Source organism: Myxine glutinosa, chromosome 6 (assembly GCF_964187855.1).
Source record: "Myxine glutinosa chromosome 6, kmMyxGlut1.1, whole genome shotgun sequence".
NCBI lineage: Eukaryota > Metazoa > Chordata > Myxini > Myxiniformes > Myxinidae > Myxine > Myxine glutinosa.
In genome coordinates, this window is record NC_136266.1 from 66,318,326 (window position 1) to 66,339,804 (window position 21,479).

At 43.0% G+C, this 21,479-nt stretch overlaps 1 protein-coding gene across 2 annotated transcripts in view; it reads right to left on the reverse strand.

The window, feature by feature from the left end:
* Positions 1–580: 580 nt before the first annotated feature.
* LOC137429905 (hyccin-like) overlaps positions 581–21,479 on the reverse strand; it is an 85,126-nt gene continuing 64,227 nt past the window's right edge. The window contains exons 8-12 of one of the 2 annotated variants that reach the window (XM_068120265.2): positions 19,516–19,626; positions 18,442–18,555; positions 13,245–13,332; positions 3,197–3,356; positions 581–2,865 (exon numbers count right to left, since the gene is read on the reverse strand). In XM_068120265.2, the coding sequence (XP_067976366.2) occupies positions 2,183–2,865; positions 3,197–3,356; positions 13,245–13,332; positions 18,442–18,555; positions 19,516–19,626 (1,156 nt within the window). In that variant the 3' untranslated portion in view covers positions 581–2,182. The remainder of the gene's footprint in view (positions 2,866–3,196; positions 3,357–13,244; positions 13,333–18,441; positions 18,556–19,515; positions 19,627–21,479) is intronic. The other variant, XM_068120266.2, reaches the window with a different exon arrangement.

The window sequence follows — 21,479 nt, forward strand, 5'->3', positions numbered from 1 at the left end:
ATCACTCCAGTGTCCACAAATATCAACCGGTTCTGATCAAACTTGACATGCAGCATCCTTACCCCAAGGACCAGGTTGGTATTACATTTCAGCCCGATCCGTTGAAAAATGGCGGACTTAGGCGACCATTTTGTTTTTGGTCATGAAAATGACGTTAACACTCTCGTGTCCACAAATATTAACAGATTTTGATCAAACTTAGAATGTTTAACCCTTACCACACAAGGTAGGTTGCTATTGCATTCCAACCCGATCCATCACAAAATGGCCGCCATAGGCCGCCATATTGTTTTCAGCTCCGAAACGAAGGTAAGACTTTAACGTCCACACAGACAACTGACCTACTTTAAAGTTGTCCAGTCAGTTCAGTTGCGTTCTGCTTCCCTGGAAGCTCTCGTGTTTAAAATACAACAGGAAATACTGTCAACCTCACTTAATAATCGTAGATTAATATATAATTGCCTCCCTCTCATTAATACCTTTAATAAATGTTTAGTATAAATCCCCATGACATTGGCAGACCGACATCTTTAAACTCATACAGTGAACCAACAAATATTTGTTTGTTCTATTTCAGGGAATAACTTTATTTCCTTAAAACACATCGCCATCGAGTATATTAACAAACAACATGTTGGAACTTGGCTCTTCGTTTAAATATCGTTGTTGAGTTGAGATTAAATTTAAAACCTCAAACAGTTTTTGTTGGTCAAATAGTGTTTCCCTTTTTCCCCATTCACTTCAATGTAAAATTTTCGGTGTTTTAGAAGCCCCATTATCACCGACTAATATCTCATCTTTCCTTTTTCCGGTTCTAAATGTTTTGGGTTCAGTCTTTCAAATTTTTCCACCTTCCACCTACATGAGATTTCCTAGTCATTGTGTTGTAGTTCAGTCGGTCATCCACCCACTCTGGTTCAGGTGACAGCTCAAGCCGATGAAGCCTTTGTCGCTCCTGTGTGAAGCGGGGCCATCGCCGTAAAATACAAAACACACAGGAAATGGCGCTTTTGCTGAGGCGCGGCAGTGATGGTCTTTGTTAACCCTGGGCCAGGCAAAGATCCCCGGAGGGTTAACGAGCCTGGTAAGTTCTGCACAACAGTGGTGTCCTTCACACGAGTATTGTGTGGGTCACCTGGTGGGGATGGTCACCCTCCACGTCGTGATTGAACCAGAGTGACCTTCATTTCTAAGGTCACCCTGGAATGGTCATAACATGAATGTAACCCTGGAAACATCCCTGGCATCAGTTTTGCTCACATGTGAGGAAAATCTTGAACTATGGAGGTACGGACGGCTTAACAGTTAGATTCAGTGATTCAATAAATCACAAGAACACATTCATGGGTCATATTGACCCGGAATTTGTCAGGCAGGTTATTTTGCAAAAAAATAAAAAAATAAAAAAAATAAATGCATTTATCTCTATTGTATTATTTGAGGTGTTTTCTTTTTTTTTTTAAGTTAAAAAAAATCCCCTGCTCCCCCCAAAAAGTCGAGTCTTTTAGACCTGGCATGACTTTTGTTTCTCCATAACTGTTTGCATAACTAATTTTTATTTATTTGTATGACCTTTCATATGTGCTTCAAATAAAGGGTAATAAATGTTCCTGTGTGTGCATTTTATTTTTTTGTCTTTCAGGATCGAGGGGAAAATGTCATAAAAATGAATGTACATGTACAGTATGAGAGGGAATGTTTGTGCATGTATGACAGGGTCTCATTTCTAAAGTAAACGAGGTACATTCACGAAATTCACACACGATGTAGAACACACATGTTAGTTCATATCCGATGTTTCAGCTTCCTACAACTTTCTTCCTCTGATCTACAGCCTCCACAATTGTCCCAAAATTGACATTTTGCAGGTGTCATAAATAAAACAGATTTTTTGGTTTAAACTTTTTCCTTTTAAGTCGGATACTTGAAAATACACCACAGTGTGTAGAATGCCTTATCAAGATAGAAAAAATAACAATGATAGTTATCCGTTGGGGTTAACTCCAGAAATTTTGGAAAAAGGGTGGTTCTCAGGGACTTTCAAAGCATGAATGTTTGCACATGTATGAGCGAACTTCATTTCTAAAGTAAACGAGGTACATTCACGAAATTCACACATGAAGTATAACTCATGTGTGTTAGTTCATATGCCAAGTTTCAGCTCCCTATAACTTTACGGCCTTCAAACTTCAGTAAAAAGTTGGACATTGAAAGTGGGAAGCTGAGTCTTGATGCCACGTGGTCCAGCAGAAATGCCCATTCGAGGCGAAGCAGGAGCGGCACCATCCCGGAACGATGCTGCAAGCGTGTCCTCGTGCAGGCTGCCGAATGAATGGCAAAAGGTTGAGGCAACAGCAGCACCCTCGCTCACCTGCTCAAGTGAGTGACTGAAGGTTACAACCGAAGGACGAATCAGGCTTGAAGCACCGGTACGGGGCAGAGACTTTCGGACGCCGAGCCGGTTCTGGGACTGGTTCGATACAAAGCTCTGTTCATATTCGGACGTCCGACTTGGCTCTGTAGCTGAGCGTGTTGGAGAGGGCCGGTTTCCTGATCGTACGCTTGAGGACTTGCCAGGTTCGCTGGCCGTCCTCCCAGGCGAGCGACGACAAGGTTCCACAGCAGACAATGGAGAGAGGTGGTGATTCGGTTCTGTAGAAAGCCCCTCCCAGTTAGTTCTGCCATGCTCTGAGCCTGAGCTGAAGCGGATGCTTGTCAAACGACCCTTTCGATGGTTTGGCTGTGTGATGAGGGACTTTGTCATGAGACCAGGGACTTGTTGGCTGAAGCTAGATGATGCTGAAGAGAAGCCCTCATCACGTTCCCATGCATGTAATGATTCATCCATGGCCTGTAGCTCCAGTGCTGTGCACAACAAGACAAGCATCACATATTTTTGGTGTTAAAAAAGAAGAAGACTAAAAAGATGGATTAACTTCCCCTCTGAGCATAAGGTATACTCTTTGATACACCTTCCTGCCTGTTAGTCCCCATGATAGCAGTTTACAGTCAGGCAATGAATCAAACACAGCTTAGTTCCTCTCAACAGTGAGTGCACGACTCCACAGCTATAATATCAACTTGCCTGATAGACCTCAAGAGTGACTATGACTGACAGAGACATCCAAACAAGGGATTTATAAGTTGCAATGAAAACGTTATTGGGACAAGGAAATACTGTTATGATCATACTGACCGCCACGTTGCCACCGATGACGCCGAATCGATGCTGTGGTAACGACACCATGAGAGACACGCCGAAATGCTCGAACCATTTCTGTTGGTCCTGCTTGCTCAACGTGCCCATCTCCTCCAGGATCTTTCTTTTTCACAATGTCTTTCATAGCTTTCCCGACCTGAAACGAAGCCAATATTTTTAATTGCTTTTATTTATTATGTCATTGCTTGTAATTACAATTTTTTAGGCTTAACAGACGGTAAATGTATTTCGTCTCCACAATTCTTTATTTCACTGTTAATATTACAGAACCTTTGTTTTTGATTCAGAACTTAATATATCCTTTTAAATCAGAAAATAAAAAGAAATGGCATTGACAAAATTATTGACACCCTCGACTTAATATTTGGTAGCACAGGGTTTGGACAAAATAACTGCAGACAAGCGCTTCCTATAGCCATGAATGAGCTTCCTACACCTCTCCACTGGCAGTCTGGCCCACTCTTCTTGTGCAAACTGCTCCAGTTCTCCCAGATTTGAAGGGTGCCTTCTCCCATCTGGTGTTTTCAGATCTCCCCACAGGTGTTCAATGGGATTTAGATCTGACTCATTGCTGGCCACTTCAGAACAGTCCAGCGTTTTGTCTTGAACCATTCCTGGGTGTTTTTTGAAGTGTTTGGAGTTATTGCCCTGCTGCAAGACCCATGACCTTAGACGGAGACCCAGCTTTCTGACACTGGGTTGAACATTGTGCTCCAAAATGCCTTGGTAATCTCTTGATTTCATGATGCCGTGCACACATTCAAGGTACCTAGTGCCAGAGGCAGCACAGCAACCCCAAAACATCACTGAACCTCCTCCATGTTTGACTGTAGGGAAGGTGATCTTTTCTTTGAAGGCTTCATTTTGTTTTCTGCATACATCGAGATGATGTGCTTTACCAAAAAGCTCTAATTTGGCCGCATCTGTCTGCAGGACATTCTCCAGAAGGATTTTGGCTTGTTCAGGTGTGTTTTGGCAAACTCCAGTCGGGCTTTCTTATGTCTCTCTCCTCCTGGGTCTCCTCCGATAGAACCCCCTTTCATCGAGTAGGCGACGGATAGTGCGAGTTGAAACTGTCGTACCTTGTGTCTGTCTGTACGTGAGCTTGAATGCGTTTGGCAATTGATTACGGTGCTTTCTCCACCATTCCAACAATCCTTCGCTGCAATCTTCCATCAAGTTTTCCCTTGCGGCCACGTCCAGGGAGGTTGGCTACAGTGCCATGGGCCTTAAACCCCCTGATAACATTGTGCACGGTGAACACAGGAACATCAATGTCTCTGGAGATGGACTTGTAGCTTTGAGATTGTCCATGCTTGGCTACAATCTTGTGTCTGACCTCCTCAGACAATTCTCTGTTTTTCTTTCTTTTCTCCATGCTCATTGTGGTACACACAGACACAAAACAGCAGAATCACTCCTTTTCTCTATTCAAACTGGTTGAATGAGTGATTTTTATATTGGAGGCACCTGCAACTCACCACAGGTGAGCTCATTTCCAAAGCAAATGAGAATCACCTGCTTGAAATCGAATTATTAGTCCCCTACCGGTGTACACCGGAAGGGACTATAGGTTTGTACGCCGTCCCTCCGTCCGTCAGTCCGTCAGTCCGTCAGTCCGTCAGTCAGTCAGTCCGTCCGTCCGTCAGTCCGTCAGTCCGTCCGTCAGTCCGTCAGTCCGTCCGTCAGTCCGTCAGTCAGTCCGTCAGTCAGTCCGTCAGTCAGTCAGTCCGTCAGTCCGTCCGTCCGTCAGTCCGTCAGTCCGTCAGTCCGTCAGTCCGTCAGTCCGTCAGTCCGTCCGTCAGTCCGTCACGCAAAGAACAATTTTCCAGACTTTTTTTCTAAACTCTTAATGGTAATGATTTCAGACTTGGCACATGGTTTCCTCATGATAAGTTACAGATCAAGTTCGAACTTCACGACGTTTCGATCATTTTTGACAAAGTTATGGCACTTTGAACTTTGGGAATTCTGATAAATCTGATGATCCTTAACTCAGTGCCATTTTAAGTTTAAATTTCCTTTAAAAAAGATTTTCTCTGCAATAATAGGACCGATTGAGATCAAATTTTCACCGTACGGGGGACTCGGTCTGTAGAATATTTTAATGGTAATTATGACGTCACAGGTTACGTGGTTCGGTCGCCATATTGTTTTTCGTGAAAACACGAAAACCCCTTTTTCCCTGCAACGGCTGAACAGATCGAGGCCAAGCAGAATCGCATACCCATGACGAACAAAAAAGTCAGCGAGCATGACGTTATGCGTCACATGGTTTCAGAGTTATGACGTTTTTAAGCACAAACCTTTAAAACCGAGCCCCTCCCTCATTTTTGGTCCAATCGAGGGGAAACTTCACAGATCTGTTCAGCATGTCAGTCTACTAAAATGTCCTTTTGGAATTTGCGATAGGGCACGTGGTTTGGCAGATATTGTCAATTAAACGAAATTTTTTTCTTTTTAATGGATATCTCTTGTTTATTCTAGTTCTCCTCAAGCCGCACCGCGCACCCTCAGCCTCGTCGCGCGAACGTCAAAAGTGCGACACAGCGCGCGCTTTCCGGAGGGGCGGAGCCAAGCCGAGCAACATATATATATACACATCGATCATTGATCGTGAACCGGAAAATATAATAAATTACTGATATTTAGCGACTCGAAAGGTTCTTTATCAACAACGTATTTTCTCGTGCTTCTGCTGACCTGTCTGCAAGGTGTATAAATCGAAGTCCCGAGTGCGAATCACAGGTGAGCCCGTCCTGAGGTAATTAGCGATTGGGAACGATTCAGAACCTGTGGGTAAATAACCCTTGGTAATTTCCCCAACAGTTTTCCGGACGACAGACTGCCGGTAGGGGACATGTATTGCAGCGCAATACTCAGAATGCTTGTTTCCAATAACTTCTAAAAGGTGCTAATAATATTATCCGGGCCATTTTCGGATTTCTTTGTGGAATAAGCTGTGGAATAAGATTAAGAATAATGTGGAACAAGATTTAGTTATTCTTTTTTCGAAAAAATGTTAATTTTTCAGCTTTTTTGTTTTGTTCCACTGCAAACCAAAGAAATACATATGTGGATACCAAAAGATTTTTTAATTTCAACAATATTCTGGAAGAAATGGCGCATTATTTGAAAAAAGTGCAAGGGTGCCAATATTTTTGGCCACGACTGTATATGGTATTAAGATGTGAATTAAAACTTTAATAACCGGCAGATCTATTTTTTTCTTTTTTATTGACAGGTTCCTTGGCTCATGGAAAAGGAGAATGACAAAGGCTGAAGGATAACAACTCTGGGAGAGGCTGACTGCCGAAATATAATGTTAAAAATGGAGGATTATCGAGCTGATCTTAGAGGAACAAAGTAAGACAGAGGTATACTTTCTTATATTAGAGGACATGTTGCAGGTAAAACACCAGTTGCTAATTTTATCTACATCAGCAGAAAGGGATTCCGATACTGCCGCAGCATCAAATGATACAATGCATTTTCCAGTTATAGAGAGGACATTTGTGTAGACCAAGAACAAATGTTGCTCTAAAACACAACCATGAGGGATGCCCACCTCTGGAGGTGCAGCATGAGGGAGGATGTGTGCATCGGTTGAAAAAGAAGGACAAGTAATGTTCTCAACCAAATGTTTACAGATGTGTGATCACCGCAGCAAGAGGAAAGGTGAAGTGACGTTTCGGGCATGAACCCTTCTTCAAAGCAAAGGCCATTTAAAAGGTTATGGGGATATAGATAGCTATGTAAACATTTGGTTGAGAACGTGTTGCCATCACCTGACAGTTTGGAATGCAGGGCAGTGTGCCAGACATTACCAAATGCTAAGGATATGTCCAGCAAGAAAGATGGAGATTGTGGAGCAATTTGTGGAAGACACAGCAGACTGTACGTCAGACCAATGAATCCATTAAAACTCCAAGAAGCAGTGGCCCATTGGAGGTTCCCTGAAGATGGTCAGAGGCAAATACTTTCAAGGCTACGTGAGCTTAAGAGCCCAGAGGATCGGAGAAAGAGCAAGGAAGGTTGGAAGGGAAGTTGGATGTGATCAGGTCTAGCATAGATCGAGGAAGGCATAACATGTTACAAAAACACTTGACTAACACTGAGAAACAGTTTCGGAACCAATTACCAAGCCTGGTGGTAAAAGTAGCTAGAGCATCCGCGGCGATTCAAACCTCCGAGAGGGCGATGATTCAAACCCTGACCGAGTCATACCAAAGACTAAAAATGGTGCGAGCGGCTGCCTTGCTTGATGTTCAGCATTTAAAAGGTTAAGACCATGGATAATCCTCATAGGTTGGCATCTATCGGGATGAGGAAATTCCTCAATAGGAAATGCCCTCCTGAGTGCAGTGAGAAATGCGGTGCTATTATTGTGATGTCACTGGTACCCAAAGTGCCCCAGAAAGTGATGGCACTTCCGCCAAGCTCAGTGGCTGGGTTTGTCTCATCTGACTGACAGTCCTGTGTTGTGTTTTGTGTATTTGTCTGTATGTCCATGGGTATGAGATGTGTGTGGCCGAAGCAACATCACTACGAGCCTTAGATACTATAAAAAAAACAGCTGGAACACTGGCAGTTAAAGTTACTACAGGAGGATCGATAAGGAAAAGATGACAGGGAAGGGAGGATAGTAGAATGACAATGTTGCTGATTGTGGTAGATTGTGAATTGGTTGATTGTGGTAGTAGAATGACAATGACAATGACACAGAGCCAATTCACTATCTTACTATAATTCACCAAATGTCTGTCTGTTCGTCTGTTCCCAGGTACCGCAAAAACGGCTGAACCGATCGCAACGAAATTTTGGGTGGGTAACCCTGGGATCTCCTGGAGTAAAATAGGCTATATTGTGTTTCCAATTTTTTTTCCAATTTCCTTAATTTTCCAGTTTTTCCAAACACGATGGAATAATATTTACCGAAATGAACAGTGATGTGGCTTTTGTTGAAATTCTAAAGATACTGTTTAGATTTTGATGATTTGCGTGTGATATAATTTAACGGATATTCATATAAATCGTTTAAAATTAAAAAAACCTTCAATTTCTGATATTTTGCCTTTTCATTTGGGCCTCCCAATTGAAGCCCCGCCCATAGGGCGGGTACCGTTGCTAGAGAATATAGTATACAACACACAAAAGCAACAAATTACTCGAGAGTGCCATGTGGATCCAGAGATCTTTGCAGGTGATTACCACGATCTTTATTATTGATAATTACAGGATATTGGTAATTACCAGGTAGGAGATCTTTGCAGGATATGCAGGTAATTACCCTAGGGATTCACTAAGGAGAAGGGAGCTCTTGACACAAACCACAATGCCGCCATCAGCATGAACATCTTGTGAAAATCATATTTCTGTGGAAAATATAGCACTTGGAGAAGAGGCAGCATCCTATAGGGAAATATCCATGGGGTTTCTTCGGCACCGGCCTTTGATGTTAGTGGACCAGCGAGAAAGGATTTAATGGCACATAGCTAAGTTAGTGAGAAGGGTCGTAGACTGCGGGAGGATGGTGGCAGGACAAGGGAGACGTGTGGAGGCTCAGGATGGAAGAGAGGGGAGGGGAGAGGGAGAGAGTATTGGGCTGAGATCCGAAGAAGCAACATCCTTTGCAGCCCAGAGGGGTTTGAGACGGGAGGGTGGATCTGTGTGTCTGCATTTACTATAACTTGTTTTCCATTCCTCGATACGGATATCGGCAAAATCACGATTGTAGTGAACAACAGGCTTACCGAATTATTGGAGGAAGGCTGAATTATATCTGCATTGTAGGTTATTGTGAGTAACAGCTAACAGGAAAAAGTTAAAAGAGGAAGGTGCATGATGTTAGAATGTGAAAGGGTCAGAGACACTCAGAGGAAGAGGTTAGGGTGGGGGTGGGGTGAGAAGGGGAGGGAGAAGGGGATGGAGGAAGAAAAGACAAAGAAGAAGGGAAAAATTGGCCATGGATTATGGAGTCAGTAACTCTGTGAGATAGCACAATGGCATTACACATGAATAGTGTTGGAAAAAGTAAGATAATAAACTAGACTTTCATTTCACTTAAATTTTGCCCAATGTCAAACAACCATAACATGGAGCTGTTCAAAAGCAAAGAATGTGCGATATGAAATAGTAAAAAGGTAAAAAGGCGGCCACATGAGGAGCCATCTATTACATATGCAGGTAAGTGGTGGGAGAGATGAATTATATTGAATAAATTTAAAATAAGTACAGATACAATCAAAGTACACCGCCCCCATGCCAAATAAATAAATAACATCCTCCAGCGTGGCACATAAAGACAGTATTTGGAGGGAGAGGTGTACAAAAATTGATTGATTAATTGCACAATTAAAATCAACAAAAAATAATCGTAAAATAATTTCTTAATCAATTGGCTAATAGCATACCTCAACCACCAGTGTTGACCTCAACCACCAGAAAAGACTGCACCCCCTTAGCCCTCTCCCTCTTACAGATCTCCCGATGTCCCTACTCTCAAATGTTGTGTTTGTGCTTCCCCTTCTCTCCCCATCTTGTCTACCGCTACCCTTATTATATGTTTTGTGTGTCTGTTTGATTTTTTTTGTGTGATAAATGTTAGCTTTCACGAGCCTCGATCCTGTATAGAAAAAAAAAAAAGTTTTCACGTAGAGTACGTGTAATACTGATGGACCCCAAGGAAATGATTGATGTAGGAAATAACAATGTAGAGTGTGATATTTGTGAACTTTCATCAAAATTAATTGAGCTCCTGAATTATGTTACTATCGTACTATTAAAAAGCCCATCAAATATGACGGGTTGGAACGGTTTATTTGATGGTGCAGGCTCGTGAATGTGCCAGAGTCTGAAGTCTCGTGTCAGGTAGCCTAGAGTCAGGTGTGCTTACATCTTTATTTCCTCGACATCATATGGATGTAAATGAATACTCGTTTTACTCTGCGTGCATTGCACATCACGTGTAGCGAATTTCACCTCCCTGCACCTTGTATTTATTGTTATTTTAAAAAACGCTTCTGTACACCGCCCTTGAGGCTCGGTTTGCAAGCCACCGTCTACAATTCAAATAGAAGACATATAATTATTCTTTTATGTAAAATGTTTTTCGAGTTTGTTTTATCCTCAAAAATAGACTGTAGTGAACACACATTCATGTTAAAAGTTTGGCCATTAAAACCTACCCTTATGAAGGGGGACAGACATCTGTACAAACACATGTTACGGATTCGTCACTTCCGTCTTTGTGGTTTTCATCCACTGGAAGCATTTTTAGTTCCATGTACTATTATTGTTATAGTTTGAGTGAAATGGAGATAACTGTCTTCAAAAGGAAAAATTAGTGTTTTAAAAGAAAAACGAAATGGATCGGAAGAAACCGGAAGAAGAAGAAGAAGAGGAGGCTGAGGCGGATCAAGTGAGATGGGGAGAGAAAGGCCGATCGGCTTCGAGGTATCGAGCGGACGCTGGCGAACGTTGGTCACGAGCGAATATTGGTTTCCCCGGGAAAGGGATTCCTGTGACAGAGTCGTTATCGATGTGGCAGATAAACCTGCGTGACGGGTTTTGCGGTTGATTCCAAAAGTGAATCATTGTTGGAGAGCAGGTACGCATCCATTACGGGCCCGTCCGCCATTTCACCTCGCGCCAGCCATTTCACCACGCACCAGCCGTTAGCCTGGTTCTCGTGTGCGTCGTGGATCTCGATTGGGAATTCGCTGTTTTCTGCTTGGGAGCCGCTGCTCGTTCATATCAGCGTCCTTGTCTGGTGAACTGAAGGTGTGAATTCCCCGTCGCCTTTTGGGTGAACTTTTGCCTGACCGACGTCGGCCCGACCCCACCCAGCGGCTCTTCGGCAGCGTCGACTGTCAGCCGTCCTGGGTTCAGGTCTCAATACGACCTTTTTCTTGTGATCACTGAGCGTGGATCGACTTTGGCCTAGTGTCGTGACAGTGACTTTGGGGGTGTTACATTTCGCTCACGTGGAGTACCGTGAGTGATTGAGTTAAGAAACTGGTGGTACCATCATAGGAATTATATGGTGTTTGTTGTGCAATTGAGATTTTATTGTACTTGTGCAATTTGTTATTATTGTGTGATATTAATACAATACTTGATTTTGTAACAATTGATTGGTGTGGTTTCACCATTGGTCATTGGCACACATAATAGCACATCTTTCTGCCATGACTCCTTTCGGGGCTCGGAGGTACACCGTGACCGGGGTTTGGGGAGGAGCACGTAACACACACAAACTGACTGTTTTATATGGAAGATTTGATTCATAGACTGACAGACTTAGCCCAATAACAGCTAAATTTAGAAAAGTCCTTTTGACATTCTCCTATACCCCATTCTCCCCTATAATAAAGCTTCTTGTTTTTTTAACGCTCGCACACCTGCAGAAAACATACACAGCAGGTGGGCAAACAACCAATATTTTCAACAAACAAGCAAAATGCTGAACAATGGATGACATCACTCGGACTTTGATTGACGTATACTAACCGCCATGGGAAGCAAGAAGAAGCTGATGTTTCGGGCAACAACTCTTCATCGGGCATTAATTTCCATCCTCTTTTTCTCCGACGAAGGGTTAATTCCCGAAACGCCATCTTTTCCTTGCTTGATCCCACGGCAGTCAGGTAAATCAACCTGAATTTTGGTCATTTAGGACAGTGACCACAACAATTAATTACTCATTTTGAAGTTTCTCCTTTTACACCTATTAATGGAAACTTATTTTTTAGAATAACCACTTATCCTTTGACAAATTAAGAAAAGGTGGTTTTGTCCATCCTGGACCATGAAGCCCACCAAGGTGTGAACTGTATTTATATATTTATTATTTTTCTACAGTGATCCAAGGCTCATGGAAGAACTTGCACATGTATAGCATGCAGGGAAAAGACTTTAGTCAACATTTGTGTACTTTTACATAAAATACTAGGACATTAGTAAACAAAGGACAACACACACCGTGTATGAGATATTAACCTGAGATTATATCATGAGCCAGAAGGTTCAGATGAGAGCACAAACTCTCCAACCCAATTTACCCCATGTCCGCTGGAATATCCACCTAATAGGACACATGTTTGCAGCGTTATGCGTTTCTGACAAAGTTATTGCACTGTCAGGTTTTGACAGTGATCGACCTTCTTGTCACATGGGCCCAGCCAGAGTTCTCAAAACTACTCTGTATCGCGAAGAATGCGTACACTCAAACGACAATCTGTTGTACAATCTTTGCGGGTCATTGTGGCCCTGTCAGCATCTTTCGAAGATTTTGCGGAAATTATTTCATAGATTAGGTATAACATGTGATAAAAGTTGGTGGCTCACCTTTAATAAAAACCCCGATGGATTTGCTACAGCAGTTATATTGAAGGTGCACAAATCTTCATGAGAATTTACAATAAGTCACGTTCTCCCAAATCAGCTAACCTTTTGCATCACCAACCCAGAATCCAGCATGTCTCCGAGCTGTCTAACCTGGGTTCGAATCTCGACCCAGCTCTAAACTGTCGCCCTGGTGTTTCACATGTAGGAAGAGGCATCAATCCCTCGATTTGACGTTAAACTGGGTGTCCCGTCTGCCAGCTTTAATTGTCGGGCATTAAAGAACCCATATGTTGTTCTTCGTGAAGAGTAGGCTAGCTATCACCGGCATTGTGAACAAATTGCAAATTGCCGCTCTAACACACACAGGGCATCAGCGGCACTGCTGCATCCCTAGCAAACGATGCTACATGCAGCTCTGCTTTGCATAAGAGAGAAGAAGCAGAAGAAGCAGAAGAAGCAGAAGAAGCAGAAGAAGCATCCAACATTTATATACCGTACTGAGAAAAAGTGGAAAGAGAGAGGAGGTGTTGGAAGGTGTATACAAGTAAAAATTCATTGTAAAGAAGCAGATAAAGTCTTGGCAGTAGTAGTGACAAAAGAGAAACCACTGCAGACTGTGCATTTCCTGCTGTGTTGTTTTTGTCATGCAGAAAGATAGCAAGGCAGGTGGCTTTACCAGCAGAGGTTCTGGGTAGAGTTCTATTCGAGCTCTATAAAGAGCATCTTCCAGTGCCAACATCCCAGGCTCCCATGCTCCATTGTACCTGTGAAAGCAATTCCGGCACAAGGCAGCAATCTGTGAACAACGTGAAATCGGTCAATGTCACCGTCATGAACGCCATGAACGGCATTGCAGAAATGATATATGAAAAGTCGGAGATGCTTTTGATGAGTTCTCATTTGGCCTTGAGGATTCACAATTTGACGTTCTCAACCTTCCCACAAATTTACACACAACTCCCTCATTTGGTACTCAGTCATTTCAGATGACACTGTCGCATGCTTTACCTTGTAAATTTGGATTTGTCAAAACGAAAACTCATATCCTTTACATTTAAATTGTTTCTAATGGTGAGCGAATGGGGCAGCACCTGAACTGGCATCCAAGACATTATGGATTCAAACTTCCCAGAGGCAGTCGTGCTAAGGATTTTAATTCTGAGCTATCGGGCTGTGCAAGTCTCAGAAGAATTACTATTGGATTCTTCGTTGATAAATCCACCTGCATCATCAATGACCTCAGGGAGTAAGGAAGTAAACTGCCTGCTCTCCCTTGCCTGGCCTACATCTGATACCAAGTCCACAATTAGTGGTTAGCTGCTAATGGCCACAAGGAAACCTCACAATGAGCAGCAAAAATGCTGCTGCACTTATGAAAAGCGAACGCCACTTTCAACCCTCCGACTATAAAAACAATTTCTGCTTTTGTTAATGAAGAACATAAAAACAGCACAGGAATGGTTATTACCTCCGCCACCGAAGTTGGACGGACTTTGTGTTTTCACCCGTATCTGTCCGTCTGTTTGTTCGTCCATGAGCAGGATATCTCAAAAGGTTGCGGACAAATTCAGACGAGATTTGGTGGACAGGTTGGGTGTGTGATGCAGACCAATTGATTAGATTTTGGTGAAGATCCAAATCCGGATCCAGATACGAGAATTATTTTAACTTTTAAAGTGATTCTTCACCATTGAGAGATGGGGCCAAAAACGATAAATGGCATGATATCTCAAGAAGTTGTGGACGACTTGTAAAAAAACTTGGTGGATTAGTTGGTTAGGTGTCAAGAGCAAGCCGATTAGATATTGGTTCAGGTCCAGATGCAGTTCCAGCCTTTCAGTGGGATACAAAACGTACCTGTTAAGTCTGGCAGAGGTATGCGCTCTGTCGAGGGCATTTCTAGTTTTGACAGATTTTGTTCTCGAGATTTTTTAGAAAACTTCAAGAGCAACAAATAGCCAGAGCAGTGCTTTAATTGCTACGATGTCTCTCCTGTCCTATCAAATCCCATACCTTCCCATTACCCATTCTAGATAGCTATGTCACCTAGGTGGGGCACGTTTTCATGGCCCATTCCGTAATGGTTATGTTAGTAAATTTGTTCTATGGCTCTCCCATCCTATCAAATCGCATACATTTCAATCACCTATCCTGGGCGAGTGTAACAGACAGTTGCTAATGTTTCAAAAAGTAAGCATATTTACATACACATAGAGCCTATAGAAAGTCTACTCCCCCTTTCACAATTTTTACCTTTTGTTGCCTTATAGCCTCGAAATAAATTGCATTAAATCAGACCTTTTCCACCTTTATTGTCCCCCGTCGCACCGCGGAGCGAAAGGGGGACTATGGTTTTCCCCTCCGTCCGTCCGTGCGTGCATGCGGGCGTGTGTGCATGCGTGCGTGCGTGCATGCGTACGTGTGTAAGTGAAGGACTGCATTCGAATTTGGTGTGTGGGTGCAACCCACGTCAAAATCCAAGATGGCCGCCGCCATGTATGTCTGATGCCATGTATGGCTGAACCTTGTGAGCGGAATATCTTGAAAAATAAGCGAAGTACCAACTTCTAATCTGGTGTGTAGGTGTATCTAGGCACAAGGAAGAAAGCTATTGAAAATTGGGTCGCCACGTCAAAAATCCAAGATGGCCACCACCATATATATGTCTGAACCTTGTGAGCGAAATATCTTGAAAAATAAGCGAAGTACTAACGTCTAATCTGGTGTGTGGGTGTATCTACGCATAAGGAAGAAAGCTATTGAAAATTGGGTTGCCACGTCAAAATTCAAGATGGCCGCCACCATATATGTCTTTTTCTTTTTCTTTTCTTTTTTGTATACAAGATCGAGGCTCGTAAAAGAGCAAACATTAATCACACAGAAAGACAAACCGACACATAAAACATATAACATCGGGAGCGGTAGACAAGATGGGGAGAGAGTGGGAAGGACACAAACACAACATTTGAGAGCAGGGACCGAGAGACATGGAGACATCGAGAGATCTGTGAGAGGGAGAGGGCTTTGGGGGGTGGGGGCATGGGAGGGGTGTGGGGGGTGGGAGAGGTATAAAACATATGGACACTGCCAGGACTTCCAGGAAAGAAGTTGGAATTTCAAACAAGGTGGATCTGGGGTGAATTAGCGGGGGTAGAAAATATCAAGGTTTTGGATGGGGGAAGATAAGAGATGGTGGTGAACAGCTGTTTTAAAGACCTGGAGGGATGAGTGGGATTGAAGGGAGTGAGGGAGTTTGTTCCAGAGGTGGGAGAAAAGAGGAATGAAAGGGTGAAGGTGAGCAGAGAGCCGAGATTTCGGCAGTTTAACCATCAGAGGGTTGCTGGCAGATCTTGTGCGACCTGTAGGAATATTTGGGGGACAGAGCACAGAGAGAGCTGGGGGTGCAAGGCCGGAGAGGAGTCGGTAGAAGACAGAAAGACCACCTACCTGCCTGCGGTGAGTGAGTGAAAGGCCCTCAGAGATAGCTTCATCGCGGGAGATTCCAATAATTCTGAAAGCTTTGGTTTCAACAGCGTGAAGCCAAGCTAGGTGTGAGGCAGGAGCACCGGCCCATAGGGGAGAACAGTATTCCATTGAGCTGCGGATGAAAGCCTTGTATGTGGTGAGGAGCTCAGGTGTGCCGAGGAAGGACTTCGCACGACGGAGGATGCCCAGTCGGCGACTGGCTTTGCTGGCCAGCTTGGAAATGTGGTTTTCCCAAGAAAGATCATGGCAGATTGTGAGACCCAAAAGCTTGAGCGACAGAACTTCTTGGAGAGGATTGTTGAGAAAGTAGATGGGAGGGTTGTCCAGTCGATCTTTTCGGAGAGACATAGTAAGAGAGTGAGATTTGTCAGGATTGAAAGACATGTTCCACTTGTTTGACCAGTCTGTGATTTTGACCAGTCTGAACCTTGTGAGCGAAATCTCTTTAAAAATACGCGAAGTACCAACTTCTAATCTGGTGTGTGGGTGTATCTAGGCATAAGGAAGAAATCTCTTGAAAATTGGGTCTCCACGTCAAAATCCAACATGGCCGCCACCATATATATATGTCTGAACCTTGTGAGCGAAATATCTTGATAAATAAACGAACTACTAACTTCTAATCTGCTGTGTGGGTGTATCCACGCATAAGGAAGAACGGTGTTGAAAATTGGGTCGCCACGTCAAAATCCAAGATGGCCGCCGCCATGTATGTCTGAACCATGTGAGCGGAATATCTTGAAAAATAAGCGAAGTACCAACTTGTAATCTGGTGTGTGGGTGTATCTACGCATAAGGAAGAACGGTATTGAAAATTGGGTCGCCACGTCAAAATTCAAGATGGCCGCCACCATATATATGTCTGAACCTTGTGAGCGAAATCTCTTGAAAAATACGCGAAGTACCAACTTCTAATCTGGTGTCTGGGTGTATCTAGGCATAAGGAAGAAAGCTATTGAAAATTGTGTCTCCACGTCAAAATCCAAGATGGCCGCCGCCATGTATGTCTGAACCTTGTGAGTGGAATATCTTGAAAAATAAGCGAAGTACTAACTTCTAATCTGGTGTGTGGGTGTATCTACGCATAAGGAAGAACGCTATTGAAAATTGGGTCGCCACGTCAAAATCCAAGATGGCGGCCTTGCGTTTTCCACTTTGTCAACTCACATCACTTCACCGACGGGGGATCTAGGCGTAACGCTTGTTACCTCGGTCACCAAAGGTGGATGCAGGTTATGTTTTCACCCCTGTTTGTTTGTGTGTTTGTGAACAAAATATCTCAAAAAGTTGAGGACGGATTCGGACGAAATTTGGCAGAGATGTAGCGTATGTGAGAAGGACAAAATTATTCGATTTTGGTGAAGATCGGGATTCGGATCCGGCTACTGGAATTTTTAAAGTGATTCTTCACCATTCGGAGATAGGGCCAAGATCGATACATAGCGGGATATCTCAAAAGGTTATGGATGGATTTGGACAAAACTTGGTGGACCAGTTGTGTGTGTGACAAGGAAGAATCGATTCGATTTTGGTGAAGATCTGAATATGGATTCGGAGTTATTAAATTTTTTAAGTGATTCTTCACCATCGAGTGATATGGCCAACCAGGTGGAGGTATGCTCTCTACTGAGTGCCGTTCTAGTTTACACATTGTAACTTCGTCCACAACTTCTAAATGAATAACAAATTCCACAAATTTCAAAAAATTAATTAAAAATACAAAACTAGAATATCTTAGTTGGATAAGTGTCCACACCCTGGGTTAATACTTGGAGGAAGCACCTTTGACAGCAATTACAGCAGGGAGTCTGTTGGGATAGGTCTCTACCAACTTTCCACACCCAAGAGCACCCAAAAAAAGTTTTATGCTAATCAGAATGGATTTAAATAATTATAAATTTAGTTCCTTTGGTTATGGACAAAAACATTTAATGATTGCCAATTCTATTGAGAAGTCACAATAGGCCTACGCAGCATGAGCAAACAGTTGTTCATTTTGGAAAATGGAGACATGATCTGCACAGACCTGCCTTATGAATCTCAATCGAACGAGATGCACAATTGTCAATCAAATTAAGAAACCTTAAATCAATAATAAACCAAATGGTTGTTTTGCCCCTTCATAATTGATCACCACGAAGAAACGGTTGATGAAAAACATCAGCAGTCTGGTGAAAATGTGTTAGATATAGTTTGGGGTATTTCTTTGTTGATAAGACATGAGGCAGGTGTTGCCTAGATGAGAGAAAATTAATTAATTAACACAGGAACAAAGTATTGGGTCATTAGTTAAGAGAACCAGACCGACAAAGATGGGATTTGATTATAGATAGAGGAAAGTTTGATGTCGAGAGATGAATGTTACAGGTGCAGGTGTATGCACATACATGGAATGGAAAATGCCCGTCAACATCAGCACCATGAAGTCAGCGGTCAGAGCAATGCGGGTTCGTGGCTCCGTCCATCGCTGGGCCTGCAGCTCAAAGCCACTCACGCACACCCTGCAGAGATTGTAATGGACCAGGCTTATGAGCGTGTGGGCAACCCAACAGCAAGCATGCTGGGAAAAAGTCATATGACCAACATTGAAAAACAAATTACTCCAGCATTATGTTGCAAAGGTGTGTTTTCATCCTCGCTGTGATGGATTATCCATTTGAGATAATTGCCGCCGTGATGATAGTAAAGTATATTGCTTACCACAATGTCATGGAGAGTTAATGTATTCAAGCTTGTGATTTGTTTCTGTCCAACTTGGGTTTTGTATTTATATTTTTTGTATACAAGATCGAGGCTCGTGTAAGAGTTAACATTAGTCACAAAAAAACAAACGGACACATAACGGACTTCCAGGAAGGAAGTCGGTATTTCAAAAAAAGTGCATCTGGGGTGAATTAACGGGGGTAGAAAAGATCAAGGTTTTGGATGGGGGAAGATAAGAGATGGTGGTGTGAACGTGTTCATCAAATGAACGAATCCAAATGTCATCAATAGAATATTGGAATCAATCAGCATCATCAGATCATAACAGTTTACATCATCAGTCCCTTGACACTTATTTTGCACAATTTCAATGGTGTAACAGACTAACATGTATGCAATTCTGTCGATCTAGGCCATGAGAAATCTAATTTAGAGAGTAATCCGAAATTTACTATGTTATAAAAAAAGTGATCAAAGGCTCATGGAAGAGTAATCAGTATAGGAGTCAAACAGCTCAGAAGGAGGAGGGCAGCTCAGAAGGAGGAGGGCAGCTCAGAAGCGAGCGCTCTTACCTCCAAGCTGCGATTCCAGCCCCAGAGTGTGTTTTCTCACCTTGTTTATTCAACATGTTATTGTCAGCACTTAATACTGAAGAAGCTAAAGCAACCCAGAACCATAGAAAATGCAAGTACATACGATTCAGACCATCTGTTCCTAACCCATCTAAGATCGAGTTCAAAGGTTTCAGAGCAGCTGACCCAGGAACTCCTCTACGTGGATGACGCTGCATTGGTAGAAACCTTCCACAAATGGTCAACAATTGAAGTAGTTCAGCAGGAAACGTTGGTGCGACAGTCAGAATCATCCAACTGCAGTGAAGACAATGTTGTACCAAGGATATTAATTTGTGCCACAGACCACTATAGAGGTTCACCTACCTGGGCAGCATCATCACTCATGTTGTGCTTATTGATAGGGAGATATACTGACTAATCAGCAAATCAATAGCTACTACTGGTATGGAACAGATAGAGCTCTTCAAAAGTTGAACAAAGCTCTATGTGTACAAGGCAGTAGTTTTTATAACCTTGGCAGCAATCACTGGATTATGCCGTCGACAGGTAAGGAAAATTGATGTATTCCATATGCGTGCTACCGCAGAAGTATATTATCGGCATCAAGTGGTATGACGACATGAATAACAGATTCCTAACGACAGCCCAAGTTTGTTATTCGAAAGAACGTCCGGCTCCACTGGGCCGGAGACATCCTTCACATGCCATGGAATAGATCGCTTGCCGTAGCAATTTTGATATTGCAAACACCAAAAAATGCCACCAAGTAGGGACAACATTTGAAGTTGAGTAGCTCCCTAAAGCACTCATTGAAATAAGGATGTCAGGTTCGAATGCAATGTAACTCGAGATGAGCTTGCTGGTCATTGCATGCAGTATAGGGCATCATCTTCTCTTACTAAAAGAGTAGACTGGAGAGTGTGTATCCAGGAAAAAGAAATACTGGATGCAAAACCCAAGCTCCATTTGTTCCTGATACTTATTTTGACATTTTTACATACTGACATTCAAATTCGGCTCAATCCTGGAACTCACTTTTATAAAGATATTAGTAAAAAATTGTAAAGGTATTAGTAAACGAATTATAAAGATATTAGTAAACAAATTCTAAAGATATTGGTAAAAAAATTGTAAAGATATTAGTAAAAAATTGTAAAGATATTAGTAAAAAATTGTAAAGATATTAGTAAAAAATTGTAAAGATATTAGTAAACGAATTATAAAGATACTAGCAGAAGTACCCGGCATTGCCGGGCGGGGGATGGGAGGGGGAAGGGGAGGGAAGGGAAACGGGGGGGAGGGGGGGAGGGGTGAAGGGGAGGGGAGAGGGGGAGGGGGAATGGGAGGGGAGGAGAGGAAGGGGAGGGCCAGTCAACAATGACGTTGCAGTTCTCATGTGAGGAGAGCAGCACAACAATCGCGACATCGTCCTGCATCTTCGCAACAACAGCACAAAGTGGATTTCGGAGACTCACCGATCCTGTGATGACCTCCAGTACCGGCGTTGCCAGGCGGGGGAAGGGATACCCGTACATTCCCAACCCGTACATTTGCCCTCTCGACTCAAGCTCACCCGGACAAAAGCCTCGCACAAATTATACCGTGAAGGCCCAATGGCCATGTCTATGCCACAAATCAAGTACGTGAGCGAGTCTGGCACACAGAATTGAAAATATATAGAACGCTCATACTCCGTGAAAAGTGTAGCCGCCCTGTCGCCATCTTGGTTAGCACGACTCGACCAACTCGCTTCGCGGATCTCGTTTGTTTTGAACATGTCCCAGATTTGAAAAGCGAGACAACTGTTAAAATGCCATTTTGTGCAGCAATAAACTGCTTCAATCGGTTAAGGAAGGGTTGTGCAAAGACGTTTCAAAGCTGTTTCAAAGACGTTTAATTCATATCGCACAAAATCGACAAAAATCGACACAAAACACGATCGCACAAAAGGTGAAAAAACGCAATAGCTTTTCGCTCTGAATTACGTGCAAAAACGTGACGGAAATCACCATCGCCCAGCATTGAGTGCCAACCAAGATGGCGCCCGGTAGCTGCATCTTCACCTATGTGGTGTGAATGGCAATGGTCATTCTATATATTTTCCGTTCAGTGGTCTGGCAGCGAGGATGGAACATCACGTGATCACT